This window comes from Gnatocerus cornutus, chromosome 2 (genome assembly GCF_029298725.1).
Source record: "Gnatocerus cornutus isolate USDA-ARS CGAHR chromosome 2, icGnaCorn1.1, whole genome shotgun sequence".
Lineage (NCBI taxonomy): Eukaryota > Metazoa > Arthropoda > Insecta > Coleoptera > Tenebrionidae > Gnatocerus > Gnatocerus cornutus.
Window position 1 is genome coordinate 9,671,334 of NC_142234.1, and position 15,819 is coordinate 9,687,152.

The 15,819-nt window shown below is 38.3% G+C and overlaps 8 protein-coding genes across 8 annotated transcripts; 6 read left to right on the plus strand and 2 right to left on the minus strand.

Moving 5' to 3' along the window:
• The first annotated feature begins 41 nt into the window (after nucleotides 1-41).
• On the plus strand, nucleotides 42-4,793 carry LOC148178806 (GTP-binding protein Di-Ras1). Its single transcript, XM_088029188.1, has 3 exons — nucleotides 42-227; nucleotides 274-551; nucleotides 2,867-4,793. The coding sequence occupies exons 1-3, from the start codon at nucleotides 42-44 to the stop codon at nucleotides 3,192-3,194; spliced, it is 792 nt and encodes a 263-aa protein (XP_087885314.1). The 3' UTR covers nucleotides 3,195-4,793.
• Nucleotides 4,794-4,910: 117 nt separating this feature from the next.
• mRpS35 (mitochondrial ribosomal protein S35) lies at nucleotides 4,911-6,144 on the plus strand. Its single transcript, XM_088029187.1, has 4 exons — nucleotides 4,911-5,088; nucleotides 5,139-5,758; nucleotides 5,803-5,968; nucleotides 6,021-6,144. The coding sequence occupies exons 1-4, from the start codon at nucleotides 4,989-4,991 to the stop codon at nucleotides 6,089-6,091; spliced, it is 957 nt and encodes a 318-aa protein (XP_087885313.1). The 5' UTR covers nucleotides 4,911-4,988; the 3' UTR covers nucleotides 6,092-6,144.
• Nucleotides 6,145-6,470: 326 nt separating this feature from the next.
• Nucleotides 6,471-9,725, minus strand: LOC148178808 (kinesin-like protein KIF18A). Its single transcript, XM_088029186.1, has 6 exons — nucleotides 9,339-9,725; nucleotides 8,050-9,249; nucleotides 7,734-7,998; nucleotides 7,313-7,685; nucleotides 7,052-7,147; nucleotides 6,471-6,989 (listed from the first exon to the last, which is right to left on the minus strand). Exons 1-6 carry the CDS (start codon nucleotides 9,497-9,499, stop codon nucleotides 6,931-6,933), a joined length of 2,154 nt encoding a protein of 717 aa, XP_087885312.1. The 5' UTR covers nucleotides 9,500-9,725; the 3' UTR covers nucleotides 6,471-6,930.
• Nucleotides 9,726-10,003: 278 nt separating this feature from the next.
• On the plus strand, nucleotides 10,004-10,881 carry LOC148178809 (uncharacterized). Its single transcript, XM_088031229.1, has 2 exons — nucleotides 10,004-10,280; nucleotides 10,327-10,881. Exons 1-2 carry the CDS (start codon nucleotides 10,096-10,098, stop codon nucleotides 10,790-10,792), a joined length of 651 nt encoding a protein of 216 aa, XP_087887355.1. The 5' UTR covers nucleotides 10,004-10,095; the 3' UTR covers nucleotides 10,793-10,881.
• A 2-nt stretch (nucleotides 10,882-10,883) lies between these two features.
• Nucleotides 10,884-11,838, plus strand: LOC148178810 (DNA-3-methyladenine glycosylase-like). The gene is made up of 3 exons (XM_088031228.1): nucleotides 10,884-11,201; nucleotides 11,253-11,425; nucleotides 11,477-11,838. Exons 1-3 carry the CDS (start codon nucleotides 11,017-11,019, stop codon nucleotides 11,770-11,772), a joined length of 654 nt encoding a protein of 217 aa, XP_087887354.1. The 5' UTR covers nucleotides 10,884-11,016; the 3' UTR covers nucleotides 11,773-11,838.
• Nucleotides 11,839-11,850: 12 nt separating this feature from the next.
• On the plus strand, nucleotides 11,851-12,785 carry RpL18 (ribosomal protein L18). The gene is made up of 4 exons (XM_088031230.1): nucleotides 11,851-11,942; nucleotides 12,067-12,153; nucleotides 12,206-12,464; nucleotides 12,518-12,785. Exons 1-4 carry the CDS (start codon nucleotides 11,940-11,942, stop codon nucleotides 12,733-12,735), a joined length of 567 nt encoding a protein of 188 aa, XP_087887356.1. The 5' UTR covers nucleotides 11,851-11,939; the 3' UTR covers nucleotides 12,736-12,785.
• Nucleotides 12,786-12,863: 78 nt separating this feature from the next.
• LOC148178812 (p21-activated protein kinase-interacting protein 1-like) lies at nucleotides 12,864-14,306 on the plus strand. Its single transcript, XM_088031226.1, has 2 exons — nucleotides 12,864-13,128; nucleotides 13,176-14,306. The coding sequence occupies exons 1-2, from the start codon at nucleotides 12,973-12,975 to the stop codon at nucleotides 14,181-14,183; spliced, it is 1,164 nt and encodes a 387-aa protein (XP_087887352.1). The 5' UTR covers nucleotides 12,864-12,972; the 3' UTR covers nucleotides 14,184-14,306.
• Nucleotides 14,260-15,737, minus strand: BHD (folliculin). Its single transcript, XM_088031227.1, has 3 exons — nucleotides 15,378-15,737; nucleotides 15,181-15,321; nucleotides 14,260-15,128 (listed from the first exon to the last, which is right to left on the minus strand). The coding sequence occupies exons 1-3, from the start codon at nucleotides 15,639-15,641 to the stop codon at nucleotides 14,373-14,375; spliced, it is 1,161 nt and encodes a 386-aa protein (XP_087887353.1). The 5' UTR covers nucleotides 15,642-15,737; the 3' UTR covers nucleotides 14,260-14,372.
• Between the last annotated feature and the right edge of the window lie 82 nt (nucleotides 15,738-15,819).

Consider the following 15,819-nt stretch of genomic DNA (forward strand, 5'->3'; position numbering starts at 1 on the left):
TAAAATGAAAGTTTGAGAAACCCTCCAGTGCAACCAACCCCATGAACAATAACGGCACGACCATGTCTGACTACGAGCGTATCCGTCTGGTAATTTTAGGCGGCGCTGGAGTTGGCAAAAGTTGCATCATTAAGCGGTTTTTGATGAACACCTACAGCGACAAATACAGGAGTACCATCGAGGATCTTTACAATCGCGAGTACGACCTAGGCCACATGACTCTCAAGGTAATATAACAGTCAGTTTAAGGTGTATTACGATATTCTGTTATAGGTCGATATCTTGGACACTGCCGGCGACATGCAATTTCCTGCGATGCGCCGGCTGTGCATCGCGACGGCTCACGCTTTTCTCCTGGTCTATGCGGTGACATCAGCCCCATCATTCGATTGTATTAAACAGTGCTTCGAAGAGATTAGGGAACAAAGAGGCGACTACCAGGATATCCCCATCGTGGTCGCAGGAAATAAGTTGGATTTGACTTCCACGCACAGGGAAGTGAGGATTGAGGACGTGTCGGAATGGGTGTATTGCGAATTGCCCAAGCTCAGGTGAGAGGACCAATCAAAAATTGTTGAGACATTTGTGAACGTTTTGCTGTAATATAAATCTACCTTAATAATGCGAAATACCAACGCACCTGAGGTCTCGAAGTTTATACAGCTTTCAGCAGGAACGCGATGAAAAATAATAGCCGCATTATGTTATCCTGAGCGAAGGGTTAAGAGTAATATTTCTCCCTCAATGCACGAGGTGAGAGTATTTCCAGACAAACAATACAATTTTTCATCTCGATTCTATTGTTTAGAACACTTTCAAAGTCCATTCTCAATACATCTGAACATCTGAACATCTAACACAATTTCCTCGCGGCGCAAATTAAACTCCTCGTTATCCATAACAACCCGAATCCCATTAACTAAACCAACACGACCCTTTGAAAAATCCTTTATCCCACAGACATTCACCTTCATAAAAGCGAAACAAGCTAGAGATTAATGTTCACGTTAATTAAAATGACTAACTTGCGTCAAAGTTCCTTTATCAGATCCGCATTCTTTAAATTTATCCCGTTTGATCCGCTATCGACGACACTAAATGTCGTTAATCCAGAAAAAAACCTAAAAAGATGGGAGTCTGAGATGGCTCATTTCAAGCTTTATTTGTATCCTTCCAAATGGGGATCAAAGCGCACGGCTGAAATGGATCGAAATGAGTAGAAATGTAAACAGGAGCACGAACTCATTCTATTTTACAGACCTAAATTTGGCGAAGTTAGCACAAGGGGTGAATAAAAACAAGGTTTCCACAATTTTAAAAAAAGTTTGTAATTCCATTTAGTCCACTTTTAGCGAAAAGCCTCAAAATATGCACCATTTCTTGCTAGGTAATAGAAACCAGTTAAATGTCCCCAACTGGAGCGGGTTCAAAGCCCGAGTCTCTTACCACTCTACGTAATTAGACGAAAAGGTAAAAAGCAATTTTCTTGATGACGATATAAACGTTCTAACAAAGCGAAACGACTCTCTAAGTTGATTTCAAGGGCTTTATCAGCCGGAATAACATTTTGAAGAGTTGTAGGTTGAATATACATTTGATAAACTGACATTTTGTTTTTGTTGGATGGAAATCCAACAGTTATTATTACGTCCACACCCACGTGATATCTGCGAGATGTATCAGATTAAAGGTTAATGTTGTGGGAGGAATAATTTAATTTTTTTTATGTTGATAAAGATGTTTCAGAAAAAACACAAGTTCAAAGAGAGGCAAAAGTTCAAAGGATACGGCGCGAAAATCTGGTGCTTCCGAGTTGGTTTCCTCTTTGTTAAAAAGGGGGGATTTAAAACAACACACATGCAGTTACAGATAAATATTAATCGGTATAGTTTGATAATAACAGTCAACGATTTTTGGTTCGGATTCAAAGACATTCTTAAAAAATTATGTTATTAGATTATAGTTTACAAAAATGTATTTTGGTTTTGTTTCTGTTGAAAACTTGCAATGTTATGGAATTGCTCGACGGTGTTATAGAACGCCAATTTAAAAAGCTTTCCAACGACCTATAAAGTAAGTAGGGTCAGCACAATGATTTTTTTGTAAAACTGATCTCATGTCCCAATGTTATTATTTTTTAGCAATTTTCATATGCAATTTTGCTTATAACACATGAATTATTATATCAATTGTTCATTGTATTGCATCATTGAATGACGCACTCACAAATGCATTTCTATGACGTTACAAGACAAAAAACATTGAAAAGTTATTCAAAAAATTAAAACTGAAAAAAATAAAAGTAAACGCGGTGAACTCATTTTAGAAAAAATCCTCAGTTTTGACCTGACAGCAAACTGACTCCATCAGTTTGTTCAAAATTTGCTGACTAGTGTAATTAGAATCCATGAAATTGATCATTTACCTAAATTTAGAATTTTTATGAACCATTTTTATTCTGATGAAAATTACATGTTTTCCGCCAAAAAAACTGCTTTTTCGCATGTCTGTCACGAATAAATTTCTTCAGCCACTTTTTATCCGCTTTTCTCCGTGATTAACTTAATACCGATTATTTAAGCTAGTTATCATCACGAGAGCAGCTAATTATTAAACACACTCCACTGTCGCGGTGTCAACAACTGATCTCCTACTAGCTTATTAAAAGCTAATTAAGTCAGGCTTTAATATGCGAGCTTTCGTAATCCTATAACTAAAGCATCACCCTGACAGATTTATGTTGGCGCGCTAATTTCCATTTGTACCATGACACGATCATCGATTCGGGCCAAATCAGCGTTAATGGTCAAATATTCGAAATAATCGGTTTATCCCACAAACCATTTTGACGTTTTTCTCGTTGCAGAGTTAAAGTCCTCGAGTGCTCAGCTAAAGACGACATCAACATCAAGGAAATATTCCGTTCGTTTCTGACGCTGTCTCGGATATTTCCCCGAGATACCGAAGATTCCAGCGGTTTGAAACGTCGATCCAGCGCGTACGTTTCAGCGAGCAAAGGGGGCAGAAGGGCGCCGAGTCCTGCCCCCGAAAAGGACAAACAAGGAAGTTCTTCTGAAGGCAAAGAGGGGTTGTCGAAACCGAGGTCGAGATCTCTTATACGAAGGGCTAGCAGGAAAACTAAGCAACAAATCAGAGACGCACATAATGGAGCTGAAGAGTGCACCGTCTCGTAAGAACTGAATGGTCAAAGAAATTATGATGGAAAGTATTTATTCGTTGTAACTGGTTTTAGCTGTTGTACCAGTGATATCGCGAGTGATTACATATGTAATTTGTAACCGCACAACATCAACAATGATAACGAATTTTAATCTAAATGTTTTATATCACGTAATCAATGCAGTTAGGATTCAAACCGTCCCATCCGTCTGGTTCAAAGTCTTCAGAATATGCGTGTAGTCGAAATATACGATTAGAATTTTTTTGTGATGAAAAGTTTTGTGTAGTTTGTCTTACGTCGTAGCAAAAGTTACAATCTAAATGTTTGCTTAAATAAAAAAAATTAGCTGTCAATTTTTATCTATTGGGCCATTTATTACAATTTCAAATAAACTATTTTTTATAAATTAGAAATGGAGAATAATCGTAGATAAAACGTTGTAAGATACATTTTTAAAAAGCTTCTTTATAACATTTGAAGGCCACCCATGTAACAAAGAATTACCTTTAATTTTTATCTTAAATAACTAGGGGGATTTTATGTAAAATGTAATTATTTCCCGGCGCATCCACCATTTCTCTTATTTTTCAGTTAACGCTACGACATGTCCAACTACACATAACTTTTTCTACATCTAGTGTTTAATGTATTTATTTCTCCGATTCCTACAACAAATGTCTTCTGTTGTCGTTATTCATATGCAAGAACATTGCGGGTACCAATGTATATAATTATAGTTGTTAATGTCATTTTGTACTATGACCACCATCCATTTGAACAACAACACCTTCATATCGATGGTAAACAAGGTATTGTAATACATTTAGACTAGTCTTAATGTTAGTACTTTGTATGTCGTTTAGGTTGGTATTTTATCATTTCGGTCAAGACATTATGCCCAACAATGCATTAGTGAATTTCTGTAAATAGTTAAATTAGAACTTCTGCGTATTGTGATACAGTTCAACTTGAGGCTATTATCGCCGAATCAACTGTAAAAACCATCCAGATCCAGGAGTTAAAATTTCTTTTAAGTATAAGTTCCTAAATGATCAAAAAGGGAAAAATCCCTATAGTACCTACACATTAAGGGATCAGCTATCGATATTACATTTTCTATGATTTTATAACAAGAGTGCGTGTAAATATGCAGTGCTATATTTCCAGCAGCTTAGATCTTGTGTCTGGAATTTTCGTGCTTTCTTCGGCTTGTGTCCTAGTTCTAATTCTCGATTTATTCGTGTCTTTACGTCCATCTTACACTAGATTCAGCACTTCAACCGTTACAGCACCAGAATTGCTGTTATAAAATGTTCATGGATTTTATTGTTATTGTTTCCAAGAATCTGGTCTCCAGAAAAGAACCACAGTTTGGTATTTTTCTAGGACTTACGCCAATACAAAAATTGTTGTTATGTATAACAAAATGACGCTTATATTATAAAGTTTGTATGTATATAAGCAGGGTCTAGCAAGTTGACTGAATGACGTCACACGTTGAGTTTATAGTCATGTTGTTAATAATTGAAGTATTGTTGTGTAATTTTGTATTATTGTGTTTACGCTAGATGGAATGTTTTTAAAAAATTATATGGAAAGACGCTGAGTGATAATATATCATTATTCAAATTTTTGTTTATTTTCTACCAGTTTCCCCGTTATAAAGGTTTCACTGTTAAAAAGTCAACAATATTTTTAAATTTCCCGCGCAATGTAAATCTGTAAATCAATTTAGACTTCCTAGAGAGCGCAACTGTTTGTTGTCATTTCTGTCATCTGTCACTAGCCACATGTAGAAAATCTCAAAATGCTATTCTGCCCTCGACATTTAGACAAATTTCTCCTCCGTTCCCTTGAAAGACAGCTCGCCTTAACATACTCCACATCCACGGAGCCCCAACGAGACGGTACTGTCACTTTCAATTTTGAGGTTATGTTATCAGACCCCCATTTTTAGAGGAATTCCGCGTTCTCAACTTGCGCCATGTCAAAGGGCAGGTCGCCCCTAGACGTCCCATGAAAAAACTCGAAGCGCCTCCACCTCGCACGACTAAAATGGTCGAAAATCAAGATTGGGGTAACGTCTGGCCAGGACCGCGATCTTTCCACCCAGCGACTGTTCCATTACCGATTAGACAAGGTTATGCACAGAAAGGCGTTTCCCCCGGAAAATACGGGAATGCCGAATTAATGAAAATCCCTAATTTTCTCCATCTAACGCCGCCAGTAATTAAAAGACAGTGTGAGGCGTTGAAGAAGTTTTGTACGCCATGGCCAAAAAGCATCGACAGTGAAGAGAAGTGCGAAAAGCATTTTCCTTTTGAAGTTTCTTCTAGTGATTACTGTCATTCATCACCGACGATCCGGGATCCGTTATCAAGAATTGTTACTGTAAGATTTAAATTGGAGATTTTAAATTTGAATGAAAGAGCAAAGGATAAGTTCTTAAGATTAGTTGGGGATAAATATGATGAAAAAAGCGACGTCGTGACGATAGTAGCCGACAGATGCCCTTTGAAAAAACAAAATTACGATTACGCGATGTATTTAGTAACAGCTTTATATCACGAATCTTGGGTAAGATTTCCATGATTTTAAAAGGTTTTATATTTTTTTTGTAGAATGTTGAACCGTGGGAAAAACTAAAGAGCGAGGCCGATATGGAACGTTACATTTGGGAAAACAACGCGTCCAAACAAAGTGTAGAACAAATTTTCAAGAAGGAAGCAAAGGAAATTCCAAATATTGACGTATATTCTGAGGCTGTTGATAAATTTATGAATAATGGTAAGTACTTTGCGTGGGTTTGGTTGGAATTTAGAGATGTGATTTTTTTTAGGAGAAAGTGAGGAGACGGTGGCACACTATGGAGAAGCTGTCAGGAAGCTTTTCAACTTGCCCTCAGTTTAGGTATAAGAATGTAAATATTATTAGAAAAAATAAAACAATTTTGTTGTAATAAATGTTTTGGACTTTCATTTACAATCACGGTAAAATGAAGACTGACAAAAAGTCCTAAAGGAGGCGTAATAAAATTTGCGTAACAACTTTTTGATAAAGAAACTTTGACTTTCTTACACAAAATGTTTCTAATTCTGTCCTAGTGCTTTGCGTTGCTTCACGCCCTCAAAATCCGGACCGTTTTTCATGCGCCCCATTTAGCCTTTATATAAAACCAGTAACCCAAACAATGTGTTCACCCATCAAAAAAAAGACGCCCATGAGCATTTGATTGACACCAGGCGCGTCATCAGACCAGAACCGAGTTTATAAATAAGCCTTACAAAAGTTTGGCTCTAATTCTTTATTTTACATACGAATACAAACCATCGTCAATGATAAATAAAAATATAATCTCTAGATAATTAAAAAAATAATACAATGGCCATAGGGCATCCGCACCATCACTGTGAAATCATCGAAGCCCACTCAAGCTCCCCTGCGTTGCCTTTTTACTTCCTTGCGCCATTGATCTTCTTAGGTAGTGCTGTGGTGTTTTCAGTGATAATTGTGGGGTTGTTGGCGGCTATTGCGCGAGTGAGACTGACACCGGTAGTGGTAGCGAGAGGGAGTTTCGAAGACTCCACAGTGGAAAATACTGTAGCAAGGGCTATCAACTACTTCCGGCATCTTCAGAATTAAAGCTGATTTATTAGCGTAGGTTAATTTATTTATAATTATAAGTCTTTAATCTAATGTGAAAACAAGATAAATAGAATTTGTAATAATAGAAATCTGTAAAGCGGACACTACCTCTTAAAAGGTGGACGTTTTTTCATCACGTCTGGCTTACCAAACTTTTTCTCAGCTGAAAAATACATTTGTGTAAGTACAAATAAATGTCGCAATGATTTGGTGTTTAATTGTTACCTGCTCCAATTGGTCGCGTCGCTGAAGCGGCCCTCCGCTCCTTTATTGTGTTGTAAATCTCCTTTTTCCGTTTTATGGTATTGGGCGTCATGCACACTGCAAACAAAAAGACAATCTGATCAGTCACAATTCATTTGGTGGAATCTTTCAATTTAATATGCTCATGATATTACAATTCACACTAATGTTTATCAACAAAAACGTTGGCGACCACCCCGTAAAAAACCTCTGTAATTAGAGCATTTATAAAGTCTATCCCACCTTTAACCATAAACTCTTCAGCGCAGACTTTGACTTTGGGTTTCGGAGGTGGCACCACAAAGGTGTTGTTCATAGGGTCCACATTTTCGTCATTCTTCTTCCTCTTCACCGGTTTCGCCTCAGCTTCCGTTGAACAAACGCTCGACGTTGAGCTCAACCCGGAATCCAAAGAACTTTCCCACGTGATATTTTTTTTCCCTTGAAGATGGCTTACTAGGTTTTGATAATCTGACTGCAGACTCTGCGATACGAAGCCATTTCCTTTCAACTGTAGGTAACAAGACTGCAACATTCTGCAAGTTTTATCGAGTAGACTCGCCCTGGATTTCAACTCTTCTTCAAGGAAAGAACATTTCTTCTGCATAACGTCGGCCTGGAACCAAATACTGAATAAAATTGTTGACAAGTTTTTATAACTTACGTGATGTTGAGCTTCTAGACTTTCCAGCTTTATATTTTCTAACTCTGCCATTTCAGTCACTTCAGGATGTTTTTTGACTAGTTCTGAGGTTTGTTGTTCTAGGTTGAGTTTTGAAACTTTCAATTGGGCAAGTTCGGTGTTGAAGGTGTCAGTTTGACGACCAAAACGATCCAAGGTGTTGGCAAGACGGCGATGGGCTTCTTGTTTTTCAGTCATGTCTGATAGAAGACCACTGAGGCGGGCGTCGACGTCCTCCTTTAGCTGTCTGTAAACAACCACAATCGTTCCCTCATTTTACTATTAATTGGTTAATTACCTCCTCAACATCACCATATTCTCTGAAGACTCAATGTTATGCATTTTTTCCAAAAGTTTCTTTCTATCGTCAATGACCTTCGTCAACTGCGTGGACAAATTTGGATCGACCTTCTTCTCAGAAACCTTCTCCCGGAGCTGCGCCTTCACCTTATCCAGTTCTTTTTTCAGATCTTCCACAATTTTCACATATTCTCCCACATGCAGTTCAACATTGACAACATTCTTCTTAATATCAGCTTTGATTTTCTTCGCTCTCATCGCGTATTTCAAAGTATTATACGTATCGTCATAACTCAAAGATGAAGGTGACACATTCGCTATCATAACCGTCTGACAATTTCCCCCCAAACTGTCTTTCAACAGTCTGGTGAGTTTTGAATCCCGATAAGGAATATATTTTTGACCATCAGCTAAACTATTAATGCAGTTACCCAAAGCAAGAAGCGACTTGTTAATGTTGGCACCTTCAGCAAAACGAGCGCCCCCATAACCAGTGGCAGAACCCCTTTCGCTACCTGCTAAATCAATCATGCTTAATTTAGCGGCCCGAACTTCACGAGTCGATTTATTTTCCATTTGTATGTACACTTGGAATACTGCATGAGATCGGGAACTCTCAGCGTTGGCATCAGTGGGATGCTGTGTCCTGTTAGCGTTGCCTTTAGCCAAAAGTGAGAAAAGATCTTCAGGATTGTCAATTTTGTGGATTTTTATGCCGGAGACCATAACACCGTAGCGCCCGTCATCGCGTAACTGTAAGGGGGCTCCTGGATTTAGCAAGTCTTGAACGGTTTCATTGTAGACTTCAATGTATGAGATTCCCAGCTCAAAGTTACGTTCATTTTGTAAGTTCTGTCTGGTTTTGAAGAGTTCCGCCATGGTGAGGTAAGTAATGCCTGGGTTGTCATTGTGACCCAACATTGTGTGCGTTTTACCTGCACCAGTGGCTCCATATGCGAACACAGAGCAATTGTAGCCATCCATAAGAGATCCAATCAAACTTTTTGTTGTATTCTCAAAAATTTCGTCATTGGTAGAGTCAAAACCAAACACTCTGTCAAACATAAATTGGAGGTCTTTGTTAGCTTTGCGGAGAAGATCACGGCCTTTCTGTTCCACTCCATGGTAGAAAAATGCCTGGGAGTTAACTTTCGGGTCAAAAACCAAAACTTGGTTGTTTAAGACCTTCACCACATGTCTACAATTACAAAAAAATGTAGTGAGAATAAAATATCTCAACGTGTTTACACAAAAAAGTGACTAATGGAGAATAAATTTCCAACTCACCGACTGTTATCGCCTTGTTCATTTACATTTGGGGGGCGCACCCTCACCACAACTCTCACATTAGCTGAAGACCTCACCACTGGCCCTCTAGACCTAAGCAGAGGGCGTGATTTCACCAAAGGGTTTTTGTGACGTGGAGATTTAAATTCAGGTTTTCCCATTTTTTATGGTCACTCAAAAACGTTTCACACAACGTAAAAACAATTTGTAGAAACCGGAAAAATCACATTTGCACAAACTGGCACTACAAAAATGTAAAAAAGAGTAAAAGGTCATCAATTATTGACGTTTGAGAATATTTGGCAAAAATTTACGCCTTGTTGACAGTTTACACTTTTAAAAGCAAGAATCACAATCGAGTGACCGTTAAATTAGATTTCAAATGTTTGGTAGTTTGAAAAAATGCTTCGGTCGGTAATGTAGGAATGTATTGATAACAACGACTATATTTTGAAATTATGCTGGTTACATTTTGTTAAAGTAAAACTCGTTTATTGAAAATCATAGTAATAACTACGTGTTTTAGTTTCAATTCATAACCATTCGATTATATAAAAGGAATAATAAGTAAATTAAAAACAGGTTGCAGTAAGTTAGATCAATTCCGTCTAGATGGCGCCAAAGTAGAAATTAAGCCTGATTAAACATAACCGCATGAAATCCCTAGGACCCTAGGTTGAAAGAAATTTGACAGCAGTTTTCAAAAATAACCTTAAAATTCAAAACAATGTAAAAAATACATACTCTTACTACAGTCATGACAGCCCCCCACAGACTCACAAAGTCGAACTTAACACTACCTTGCAAAAACATGGCTTTCTATCTACTTGGTAAAATACTAGTTCGGAGACTCGAAAATGGGGCCTTTCTAAAAGGTCGCATCGTTGAGACCGAGTGTTACTTAGGAGGTGAAGACAAAGCTTCCCACTCGTACAACGGAAGGTTGGTGGGGCCCCCACATCGCTGACTCTTTATCCTGAATTTCCAGGAGGACCCCAGGAAATGAACCTATGTATATGCCGTCAGGAACAACTTATGTATATTTTACATATGGAATGTACTACTGCTTCAATATTTCTAGTATTGAGCCGGGATCAGCCGTGTTAATTAGAGCATTAGAACCACTTGAAGGATTAGAAATTATGGAAGAATTTAGAAGAATGAAAAACAAAGGGGTTTTAAAAAACACAGATTTATGTAATGGACCTTCAAAGCTATGCATTTCATTAAATATGAGAAAGGACAATTGCAATAAAATTGATCTTTGTGACAGTAAAGATGTGTGGATTGAAGATGATGGAATGATAGTGGAAGACAAAGAAATTGTAACAAGTACAAGAATTGGAATTGCATCAGCAGGTGAAGAATGGGCAGGCAAACCTCTTAGATTTTATATTTTGTCTAATCCCCACGTTAGTAAGAGAGACAAAAAGGCTGAAAATAATTTAAACTAGGATTCACTGTTTACTTTATTTTTATACTCTATTTTTTTCTAAAGTATTGCATTTTTGTTAAAATAAAATCCTTGCGATCTTATAAAAAATACCAGTTTTTGCTTGACATTGACAAGTTGTGTCTTCTTTCAACAATCAACATAACCTAAAAAAAAGTCATGCTTTTGTTTCCTTTGTTTAAATAAATAAAACAGATGAAAATTTCAAAATCTTTATATTAAAATATGCAGACCCCACGAAAACTTTTAAAGGCAGACTTGAACCTGTCATGCAAAGAAATGGCTTTGTTTTTTCTGGGAAAATTGTTGGTAAGAAAATTGGAAAACGGTTCAATTCTAAAAGGCCGAATTGTGGAAACAGAGTGTTACTTAGGTGGTGACGACAAAGCCTCAAGGTCGTTTAACGGCAGGTAAATGGCCCTGTACCGATGTAATAAAATTTTACAATAATGAACTTTTAGACGAACTTCAGGAAATGAGCCAATGTATATGCCAGCAGGAACTGCTTATGTCTATTTCACGTATGGAATGTACTTTTGTTTCAACATCTCCAGTAAAGAGCCAGGGGCTGCTGTTCTTCTAAGAGCTTTAGAACCAGTCCAAGGAACTGAACTAATGAAGCAATTTCGAACTGGTATAACATTTTCGTGCTGAAACGTAACCAAATCAACGGAATTTATTGCAGCAAAGAAAAAGGGTCCCCTAAAAGAAACAGACTTATGCAATGGTCCCTCAAAGTTATGCATGGCCATGAAAGTGACCAAAGATAAGTGTAACAAACTTAATATGACTGAAAGTGACTCCTTATGGCTAGAAGATGACGGTACAGTTTTCGAAAACAAAGAAATCATTATAAGTACGCGAATTGGAATAGATTCTGCTGGTAAAGAATGGGCCAACAAACCGCTCAGGTTTTATGTCTTGTCGAACCCTCACGTCAGTAAACGGGATAAAAAAGCCGAAGACAAATCAAATTCTTAACTGCAAATTTTGTTAATTTCCCGCTAGTTTAGATTTTTAAATTAAAATTACCGCCTAAAATTTGAATTTGTTTATAGATGTCGCTTCTCAGTTTTTTTTGACAGACTGGTAACTTATGGTGGCAACACTGTCATCACACTCTTTCTGAATGTCAATTTGCGTCAAACATGGTAGGTTTCCATAATCTTGTAAAAATCTCAATCATCCTGAATTAAAACGAATCAAAAATGACCTATTTCTGCTTAATTATCAATCCTACGACCGACTTCTTAAATATCGTTGCTTTGTTTTCAGGGTGTCGACATCAACCATAAACACGACCGTAAGGTTAGGCGCACCGAACCCAAAAGTCAAGATGTATATTTGCGTCTGTTAGTTAAAGTAAGTTACTTGGGCCTACTAGCAGCCCCTTTCTAACAACCTCTTCTTACAGCTTTACCGTTATTTGGCTCGTCGAACGGGCTCCAAATTTAACAAAATTATCTTGAAACGTCTTTTCATGAGCAAAATCCACAAACCCCCAATCTCTTTAGCACGAATTGTACGAGCAATGAAGAAACCAGGACGTGAAGGTTTGACTGCTGTTATTGTAGGAACAGTGACTGACGATGCTCGCATTTGGGAAGTTCCCAAATTGTCAGTTTGCGCTCTTCGTGTAACAGGAACTGCAAGAGCAAGAATTCTTAAAGCAGGCAAGAAATTGTGATGATAATTAATTTTGTTGTTAAATTGATGTGCTTTTTAGGGGGTGAAGTGATTACTTTTGATCAGTTGGCTCTAAGAGCACCCACTGGTGCTAAAACTGTGCTTTTGCAAGGAAGACGCAACGCTCGCGAGGCTGTTAAACACTTTGGACCTGCTCCTGGTGTGCCACATTCTCATACTAAGCCGTTTGTGAGAGCTAAGGGAAGGAAATTTGAACGGGCTCGTGGCCGCAGGCGTTCATGTGGTTACAAAAAGTAATTTTTTGTTCGCTGCTGTACGAAGTTTTGTAATAAATAATGTGTGCAGTACGATTCTGTTTTATTGCATCGAAAAATACAATTTTATGTCACTGTGGCAGTAATTATAACCTCACTATTTTCATGTAAACTTTAAAAAATTGAATTTTTTATTAAAGCTCAGAATTATCTAATAATTAAATTGAAGACATAATTGGCATGCATTCTGTCTCCCAACAATAAGATTATTGGATGCTTCATGCATTTTTTCTCATATAACCCCACTTTATCGGACAAAAACATAACCTCAAAAAATCACGCTGTCACAACAGCAAAAATGGTAAAGCCACCGTCGTTTGAAGTAGTAGCTGGCACATACGAAGAATTCTTATTAGGTTACAACTTCTCATCTAAGGTAAATTCAATTCTAGTATTATCACAACATAAGAAATGAACTTTTAGGAAAACGGCTTGACCCAAAGTTTCGCGGCTCATGATCACGCTGCCAGCGTCCGTTGCGTAGCTCTCTCGGGTCATTTTTTAGCCTCCGGGGGTGCCGATGACCGCATCTTTATTTACGATCTTAAAACTCGGAAACAACACTTTACCTTAACTCATCATGATTCCACAGTCACCTGTTTGCAGTTCACAGAAAACCATTCCCACCTTCTAAGTGGTAGTTCCGACGGGGTTTTGGCGATAATTCGTGTGGGAAACTGGCAATTGGAAAAAGTGTGGGAGAAGGCACATAAAGGCTCTGCAATCTTAGACATTGCAGTTCATTCTTCAGGAAAACTAGCTTTGACTTTGGGTGCAGATTGTAGTTTATGCACTTGGAATCTTGTCAAGGGGCGACAAGCTTACATTATAAATTTAAGGAGTAAATGTAAGGATCCCAGAAGTATAGACGGTATTTTATGGGCCCCAGATGGTGTCAGATTTGTTTTGTTTGGTGGAAAATTTACAGAAATTTGGAGTGTGGAAACTGGGGGCTTCCTTAAGCAGATTCCGCATAAAGAGAAAGTAACAAGTTGCGTGTGGGTGGATGATGAAACTTTGTTAGTTGGACATGACAATGGGGAGATTTCTGTTTTAAATCTAGAAGATGGAACATTAACATCATCATATCAAGCACACAAAAGTAGAGTCAAATCTGTGGCCCTGTTCAAGAAAAGAATCATTTCTGTAGCTAGTAATGGAGAGATTAAAATTTGGAGTAAGAGTTTTCGGGAATTGGCGGCAATAGATACAGGTTGTCGCCTCACTTGTCTTTGCGTTGTACCTCCTATTGAAGTCAAAAGTGAAAAGGATGTTGAAGAAGAAATTGCTGTAGATGTTGAAATTAGCCCCAGTCCAAAAAAGAAAATAAAAAAGGCGCAAATTATTGAAATAGTTGAAGAAGACGATGAAGAGCCAGAGCAAAAGACAGTTAAAAAAACAGCAGTGAAGATAAAGCTAAAGGAAAAATAAAGAAAAAGAAGAAGAAAGCTTAGATGAACATTTTCTCCGTATGGTTCTGTTGATTTTGACTAGAAAAAATTACAAGTTAATAAATCAGTGTTTTTTAATAATAAAACAGCAAAGTATCTACAATTATGTTGTTTTTTTGGTTTTCTATCAACAGTATAATTTTTAGGCACTCTTCTATCACATATTTCATCACAGTTCTTTCAGTTCATTTCTGCATTGGGCAGTCCAGTACGCCAACAGGGGCAAATCAAATTTCTGCACCGCCAACGCCTGAAAAAAATCCTGGTTGGGGGCAGAGACCCAGCAGAGATTCCTTGCAACATTCCGCCAATGCAGTATAGCCGCTTCTAAATGGGGTTGTAAGGCGGTTTCTGGCAAGTTCTCATTCGCCAATGCTTCTTCAGTTAAAGTCTGTAATCGTGGTAATTTCGAGGGCAAGCAACCCGCCCATTCTGCTACCCAAATTTCTTCAATTTTTCGTAAATAACAAACCTCCCCTGTTTTGGGCAATGTCCAATTCCGAGGCAACAGTTGAGTGAAGATTTTCAAGACGTTAGGATCCTCTGTAACGACTCTAATTCCGGTGAGAATACAATAGCAAATTTTCCTGAACACGTCTCTGTCCATTTCTTTAAATAAAGCACGTAAAGGGCCCGGGGAACAGGTGATCGGGATTTCAGGAGCAGTGCTTGATTTTTCTATGACTGGTTCTATACTGAGTAACCAAGTAAACCACATGTGCAAATGAGCAAAAACTGCCGGTTCTCCTGTAAGCTGAGACAAGGAACGCGCAGGATTATTGGGAGACCCTTGGGCTTGGCGAACTGCGCGCTGGGGGCACTGGGTTTGCTCGACGCCGTTAATTTCAGCAGCTTTGAGTTGGAGATCTGAAGCTATTTCTTTGATGTTTTTGGTAAGAATTGGCCAACAATTTAAGAGATGGATCTGAAATTACAGTTTTTAGAATAACTGCAAAATTATTTCAAAATGTAACTACTTTATCCCGCATCAGGATTAAAATGCTGTATTTGCGGTGGAAACCCCTCGCTAGTGAATCCTGGAGTGTAAAAGTGTGGCTGAAGACGTGGCCCCGCTCGCTGTCCCCAAAATACATCGTCCCACCTTCTTTACTTGTCTCCTACATAAAACCACAATAAGTTGCAAGTTTATTGTTACAAACAAGCTGAAACTAACTTCACAGCTAAGACTTCTAACTGCCGCTTGCTTCAGTAGAAAAGCTAGGTCTTGTTGGAGCGGAGTCCGCGTGGTCACATAACATGTCCCTTCGTCTTTACTGACCAACGACTGGTCTAAATCTATAGACTGACATGACTCACACCAGGGCACTGTCAGATTATGAGGGTATTGTTGAGGCTCTTCTTTGCAACGCTGCGTTGCTAGAATCACACAAGGGCCATGAGTCTCGCAGAAGTGACCCAAGCCCACGATTGCATCCATGTCGTGACTCTGTTTGAAGTTCTTGGCCCCCCATACAATTCACTTGTTCATTTGTTGACACTGTCAAACTGACAGATGACACTTGTTTGACACTTGTTAATATTATGAAGCGATTTTTTTCAACAACAGCAAAAGAACACCGGCGTGTCTCATCGACTAGACACATAAATATTTCGAA